This window comes from Colobus angolensis, unplaced genomic scaffold (assembly GCF_000951035.1).
Source record: "Colobus angolensis palliatus isolate OR3802 unplaced genomic scaffold, Cang.pa_1.0 Scaffold476, whole genome shotgun sequence".
Taxonomy (NCBI): Eukaryota; Metazoa; Chordata; class Mammalia; order Primates; family Cercopithecidae; genus Colobus; species Colobus angolensis.
The window spans coordinates 592,146-599,921 of record NW_012118221.1 but is presented as its reverse complement, the minus strand read 5'-3'; the positions used below and the strand labels follow the sequence as shown (position 1 = coordinate 599,921).

At 36.6% G+C, this 7,776-nt stretch overlaps 1 protein-coding gene across 1 annotated transcript in view; it reads right to left on the bottom strand.

Moving 5' to 3' along the window:
* SEC24A (SEC24 family member A) overlaps positions 1-7,776 on the bottom strand; it is a 107,154-nt gene continuing 99,378 nt past the window's right edge. Inside the window, exons 21-23 of the mRNA XM_011958814.1 lie at positions 6,664-6,756; positions 4,246-4,349; positions 1-2,922 (exon numbers count right to left, since the gene is read on the bottom strand). Of these exons, the coding sequence (XP_011814204.1) occupies positions 2,808-2,922; positions 4,246-4,349; positions 6,664-6,756 (312 nt within the window). The 3' untranslated portion in view covers positions 1-2,807. The remainder of the gene's footprint in view (positions 2,923-4,245; positions 4,350-6,663; positions 6,757-7,776) is intronic.

Here is a 7,776-nt window from a genome sequence, read left to right as displayed (position 1 = left end):
TTTCAATTAACTTTATTGAATAGCCAAGTTGATAAGTTAGCACAAACGATTGTTTGCATGGGTTACAAGTGACTTTTTTTTTTTACAGGAATAAAACAGTGAAAATTACAAACTGTAAAAAGGAAGACAAATCTTGTCTCCAACATTTCAGAGAAGCAAGATTTAACACAGCACATTGAAGATCAATACATATTTGAATTTGAGAACAAGAATTTAATATTACAATATTATACACTACTTTACAAAATTAAAATTTCTATATAAGGATTACATTTGTAATAGTTAACAAAATCTTGAAATCACATTTGGTGGTCCCCTAGATAATAGCTGTTATGCATCTTTGATTAGAAGAAATAAATCTTTATTCTAATTATTGCAAAACAGTCTATTAGACTCAATACATTAAATTAAAAAACTGAAAATATATGCAAACTAAAATAAATGGTACTGCTTGAGTGACTATTAGTATGTCAGACTTACAGAAATGTTATTTTAAAAATCCTAGAAATTAGAAAAATAGAGTACTTTTTATGGTAGAACTGCCATGCTCAGATTTAAATAACAAGATTGCCCTTGTCTGTTACATTAGTAGTTGTAGATCTGTAGAAAATTTAAGGATCTTTCATAATTTACAACTGTGATTAAAAAAAATATGGCATAGTGTAAATATTAGTTGCTTTACATCAAAAAGTAATACAAGATGATATGGCAGGTAGTGCCGTATCGGGGGGAAAAAAAAAGAATCAAACTAAAAAACACATTCAACATTGCAAAAAATAATTGCTTTGTATCAGTATCTCCAAAGGCTCATTCATTCTCTCATTATGTGGAGAACAAATATTGTGAATCCTAACTAAAGTTATGTTTTTCATGACCTGTTATAAAATTATTCTGAATTGCACATGTTACACAGTATCTAAAATAATATTTAAAAGTAAATTTGTGAAATATACTAATAAAGAATGTGGTAATAACAAGAGTCATACCCACTTAGGGATGTAGTGAGAGGCACAAGGAAGATTATCCCTAAAAGCACAAATGTTTCCCTCTAGAAGATTCTTTACTACTATTAAGAAAGGACCTACAAATAACTCCACTTAAAATCACATTAAGAGGAACATTTTAGTTATTTTAAGAAACATCAGCATATAATGACTGTTTATTTAAAAGAGGGGATAATATAATTTGCTACAATTTGAAAATTGCTTCTTAATAGATGAAGCCGCTTTCAAGAAAACTTCCAGTTCAATGTGCCACTTACACACTGCAAACCAACCTTAACACTGCTTAAGGGAGATATTTTCATAAAACACGATTATTTTGATCCAGCTGGCAAGCAGTAGTTGTACACTGTAGAGGGACTGCTTCTTCCCTATCCCAAACAACTCAGTTAAAGTCAGCTCATACTGATATAAACCTGAAAGTTACTATTTCATTGGTGATCATATAAAACCAAGATTGTAAACACATTTTCTAACCCATTAAAACAAAATAAAAAACCCAAAAATATTTTGATCAAGTATTATACAGGAACATATTTAAGAAATTCGTAAGACAAAATCAATCTGTGAAAAGTGAGCCAGACTCTTAAACAAACTATGTCACAGCACTTTAAATACACAAAATATAATTTGCCTATTTGTAAACAAAATTCACTCAATTGTTTTCACTATAATATTTCTCTAGCTGAATCAAGAAAGCAGTCTCTTAAGGATTTTCAGAAATCAAGTTTCTTTCATAACTTTAATATGTTGGATTTGTATAATCTTAATATCCACCAAATCAAACAGCAGCATTTATGCTTTAATAGGTTTTCATATTCAAGAATAAATATTTCTTATGAATGACTTCCAATTTAACAATTAAACTCTTTAGAAAAATGTTACTGATGTATTTGGATAGTACTTTAGAAACCTTACACTTCTTCACTCATTTCACCAAAAACCCCCATTTTTATTACATACCCAGAGCAGAAATGCACCAAACAAAATCCACTTAAAGGATCAACATAATTAAAAGTTTCTTATCTCCCTACTATCATTGCCAGTCCCAATGTTTATGAAGACAGCTCAAACTCTTTTCACTACAGATTAAGACAGTATGTCCAAGTCTTCATCGGGAAATCAGAAAACCACCTAATGATAGTTCTCACTTCAAATCAAAGTGACTTTGTTCTTCAAGTATAAAGAATACTGACAGATTTTAAAGCTTGAATGTGTTTCTTCATATTTTTCTCAAGCTATACTAGAATTAGTTTACTCTAGTTTTATTCAACATGATGATCCTTTCCCTTCCTTAAAAAAGAAAAACAAAAAAACAGACAACATGTGGGGAATGAATTCTAGTTTTCCTACATTATATTTACTTCCCATTGTTTTTATTTTAAAAACATCACTACCAGTGAATTTGTAACTTCCCTGCAACACAGTCTTGTGAGGTTTTAAATGTAGCAGCCAAAAATTCAGAGAAATATACATGTAGAACACAGAAATCTTTATTTTACAAAATGTACTTTGCCTCTGCAATATTGTCTTATTTTAATTCATAACAACTCAAACATAATTGGCAAGAAAAAAGTATCATATGTAGCTATATTCTGATTTGAAAAATACAATATTTCAGAGTTGCATGTTTGATTCTCTGCTGTGGTCTTTTATTTGCTATAGGTTGTTGAAATCACAGTGAGAACATCTCAATCATCACATTAGTCCACAAACATAATAGAAAAGAAGGTATTACACATTTCCAGGTATTCTGCACTATTGTGATGTTCCTTAGAAATAATTAAGTCAAATTTCTTCATTCATTCATTTATTCACTTGTTGCTGTATATGCAACAGGAATTCATAATATGATAATGCAGATTCTGTTCTGTCTTCTATCATGTTTTGAAGGAAGTTTGCTTTCATTGGACTCTCATCCCTTAGGAATAAAAGGCAAAAACTTTTAGATAAAATGTAGCAGTAAAATAAACAGACTTGTCAGAAGGCTTCTGATTTTCTCATAACCATAATAACATTTACTATATAAACAGTTACTTCTAGAGGCTTTCTCTGAGAATACTTGGTTGATTATGTAAATTTCAAGCTGTTTAAGGGAAAAGCTTATGGTGTATGATGGAATTAAGATAAATAGTTGATCCAGAAATTCCACTTTATATCCAAAGGAATTGAAATCAGTATATCAAAGAGATGTCTGCACTTCCATGATCACTGAAGCATTAATCACAAGAGCCAAGATATGGAAATAACTGAATGGATTTTTCAAATGTGGTATATATACACAACGGAATTCTACTGAGCCTTTTTTTTTTTTTTTTCCCTTGAGATGGAGTTTTGCTCTTATTGCCCAGGCTGGAGTGCAATGGCACAATCCTGGCTCACCGCAACCTCTGCCTCCTGGGTTCAAGCTATTTTCCTGCCTTAGCCTCCCGAGTAGCTGGGATTACAGGCATGCACCACCACGCCAGGCTAATTTTGTATTTTTAGTAGGGACGGGGTTTCTCCATGTTGGTCAGGCTGGTCTCGAACTCCCAACCTCAGGTGATCCACCCGCCTCAGCCTCCCAAGGTGCTGGGATTACAGGCATGAGCCACCACACCCGGCGACTTCTATTCAGCCTTTAAAAAACAGGAAATTCTGTCATTTGTGACATCATGCTGAGTCACAATCACAGAGAGACAGGCACAGAGAGACAAATACCACACAATCTTACTTATGTGTGGAACCTAAAAAAGTTGAACTCATATAAGTAGAAAGTAGAATTATGGTTATTAGAGGTTAGGAGGCAGGAAGTGGGTGTGTAGAAGGAAAGAAGAGATACTAGTCAAAGGGTACAAAATTTCAGTTAGGATGAATAGATTCTGGTGATCTATTACACAGTATGACTATGGTTAATAATAATGTATATTTTCAAATAGGCAAAATTATGGATTTTAAATGTTCTCACCACAAACAATAATTGGCTGAGAAGATGAATATGTTAATTAGCCTAATTTGACCATTCCACAATGTATACATGTATCAAGAAATCAGTGTACCCCATAAATATATACACTTACTATTAGTCAATTAAAAATGAAAAAAGTTTAGTATTTCCAATAATTGGATATAAGGCATGATTTACTGCTATTTATTGAGAAGAATTCTTTTTCTTTCTTCTCCTTTTTTTTTGCTATACTCTTGTCAGGTCGTGACAAGGCCAAACAAATTGTTTTACTGCTAGCAAATGGAAAATTCAACTTACCTTATTACATAAAGTATTGGGAAAAATGGTCTCTGCTCTCTAAGCCAAGAGATGAAAGCTATTATTCTGGCAGATTCTGGTGTATCAAGTTCTGGAAGGTCTGTCTGTTAATCAAAACAAACAATATTCAATTACTTTAATTACGTATCTAATGTATGGTCTATGGTACTTTTCAAATTTTTATTTTTTTAATTACTTTTTTTTTCTTTTTTGAGACAAGGTCTCTGTCGCCAGGCTAGAGTGCAGTGGCATAATCATGGCTCACTGCAGTCTCAACCTCCAGGCTCTGGTGATCCTCCCACCTTAGCTCCTGAGTAGTTGGGACTACAGGGGCATGCCACCATACCTGGCTAATTTTTGTATTTCTTGTAGAGACAGGGTTTTGCTATGTTGCCCAGGCTGATTTCAAACTCCTGGGCTCAGGCAATACACCTGTCTCGGCCTCCCAAAGTGCTGGGATTACAGGAGTGAGCCACAGAACCCGGCCTACTTCTCACATTTAACTTAATTTATTTTTTGAGACAGGGTCTTGCTCTGTTGCCCAGGCTGAAATGCACTGGTGTGATCATGGCTCACTGTAACCTCCACTGCCTCCCAAGGCTCAAGTGATTATCTCACCTCAGCCCCACCAAGCAGCTGGAATAAGAGGCACGTGCTACCTGCCAGCTAAATTTTGTATTTTTTAGTACTGAGCCCCACGTTGCTCAAGCTGGTCTCGAACTCGGGCTTAAGCAGTCTGCCCACTTCGGCCTCCCAAATTGCTGGGATAATAGGTATGAGCCACCATGCCTGGCCTTGACTTTTAACATGTATATGAATCACCTGATCATCTTGTTGAACTACAGATAATGATTTAGGAGGTCTGGGGCAGGGGTGTGGTCCTGAGATTTTGCATTCCTAAAAAATTCCTGCAGTCATGCCAACGCAACTTGACTTGGGACCACAATTTTCTATGAATAATCTAGAATAGGAGTAAGCAAACTTCTTAAAGATCATTTGGTTTCTGCTGCAACTACTTAACTTTGCCATTGTTTTTTATTTTTTCAGACAGAGTTTTGTACTTGTTGCCCAGGCTGGAGTGCAATGGCGCGATCTTGGCTCACCACAACCTCTGCCTCCTGGATTCAAGCGATTCTCCTTAGTAGCTGGGATTACAGGTGTGTGCCACCATGCCTGACTACTTTTGTATTTTTAGTAGAGATGGGGGTTTCTCCATGCTGGTCAGGCTGGTCTTGTACTCCTGACCTCAGGTGATTTGCCCGTCTCGGCCTCCCAAAGTCCTGAGATCATAGGTGTGAGCCACCATGCCTGGCCAACCTTGCCATTGCTACACCAAAGTAGCCATAAACAATACGTAAGTGAACAGGCATGGATGTTCCAATAAAACCTTATTTACAAAAACAAGTAGCAGGTACCCCTTGGGCATAGTTTCTAAGCCCTCATCTAAAAAAACCTTTTAGTTTTTCCCTTCATTTTAGCATGACATCCAGAATTAATTGATTCATTCAGGTATTATTAAAAATATAACAATTTCTTATTTAGTCATACTTAAAATGCTTAGTCATCCAGTCCAGTAGTTCTGTTCAAGGCCTGAAAGCCAGTGCTTATCGTAGCTATAATCCCGACACAGCTGTCTTTTATTTATTTATTTTTTGAGACAGGTTCTTGCTCTGTTGCCCAGGCTGGAGTACAATGGCGCAATCACTGCTCACTTCAGCCTCAACCTCCCAGGTTCTAGCACTCCTCCCATCTCAGCCTCCTAAGTAGTTAAGACCACAATTGTATGCCACCATGCCCAGCTATTTTAAAAATGTTTTATAGTTATGGGGTCTCACTATGTTGCTTAGGGTGGTCTCAAACTCCAGGGCTCAAACTCACCTCAGCTTCCCAAAGTGCTGGGATTACAAGTGTGAGCCACCACGCCTGGCATATTTTTTTTTTTTTTTTGAGATGGAGTCTTGTTCTGTTGCCAGGCTGGAGTACAGTGGTACAATCTTGGCTCACTGCAACGTCCACCTCCCAGGTTCAAGCGATTCTCCTGCCTCAACCTCCCGAGTAGCTGGGACTACAGGCATGCACCACCACACCCAGCTAATTTTTGTATTTTTAGTAGAGACGGGGTTTCACCATGTTGGCCAGGATGGTCTCGATTTCTTGACCTCGTGATCAGCCCACCTTGGCCTCCCAAAGTGCTGGGATTACAGCGTGAGCCACTGCGCCTGGCCTATCTGCCTTTTAAATACATAAATTCCCTAATGATTCTATGAATGGAGTGATAGAATCCACCAATATGAAAACTTATCAATAAAAATTTTTGGTATGATTCTGTTATTATTTTCTGATATCAAAATAGGGGATATTCATGTTTTTGCCACCCTTGAAATGCCCTTTATAATCACTATAATAAAAGAGTCTTACCATAGGCTGTGGAATCGATGCATAGTTTTGAACTCCTAGAACTTGGCTGAGAAAATTCTGTGTACAATTTTTTCCAACCCAAAGCATCAGTACCTAGGGACAGGAATAAAATTATTTTGAGAAGTAGCATACATAAAGGTGAGTCTGTTGAGTGAGTATATTTTATTTTTATTTTATATATATATATTTGTGAGATAGGGTCTTACTCTGTCACCCAGGCTGGAGTGCAGTGGTGCAATCTCAGCTCACTGCAACCTCCGCCTCCTGGGTTCAAGCAATTTCCCACCTCAGCCTCCAGAGTAGCTGGAAGTACAGGCATGTGCCACCATGCCCAGCTAATCTTTGTATTTTCAGTAGAGATGGGGTTTCGCCATGCTGGCCAGGCTAGTCTTGAACTCCTGACCTCAAGAGATCTGCCTGCCTCAACCTCCCAAAGTGCTGGGATTACAGGTGTGAACCACCGCACCCAGCCTGAGTATATTTTAAAAGGTCAAAAAGGTAAGTATATTTAGTAAGATTGTACAGCCTTTAACTGAATAGTAATTAGTATTTACTTGATGAGACATTTTATGCTTGGCATGAAACAAGGAGGATATGGAGGGGGAAGGTGTCAGACAAATGTACTGTCATGAATCACTGAACAATAGGATACATGCTGAGAAACGTTTTGTTATGTGATTTCATTGTGTGAACATCATAGAGTGTATTTACACAAGCCTTAATGGTATAGCCTACTGTACCTAGGCTACAAACCTCTATAGGTTGTTACTGAATACTGTAGGCAACTATAACACAATGCTAAGTATCTGTATATCTAAACATAGGAAAGGTATAGTAAAAATATGGTAGAAGGGATAAACATTACAGCTGTATAGGGCACTTACCACGAATGGAGCACATAAGACTGAAAGTTGCTCTGGGTGAGTCAGTGAGTGGTGAGTGAATGTAAAGGCCTAGGACATTACTGGACACTGCTATAAACTTTACAAACACTGTACATTTAGGCTACACTAGATATATACATAAAATTTCTTCAATAATTAACCTTAGTTTACTATAACTTTTTTTTTTTTTTTTTTTGAGACGGAGCGTCGCTCTGTCACCCAGGCTGGA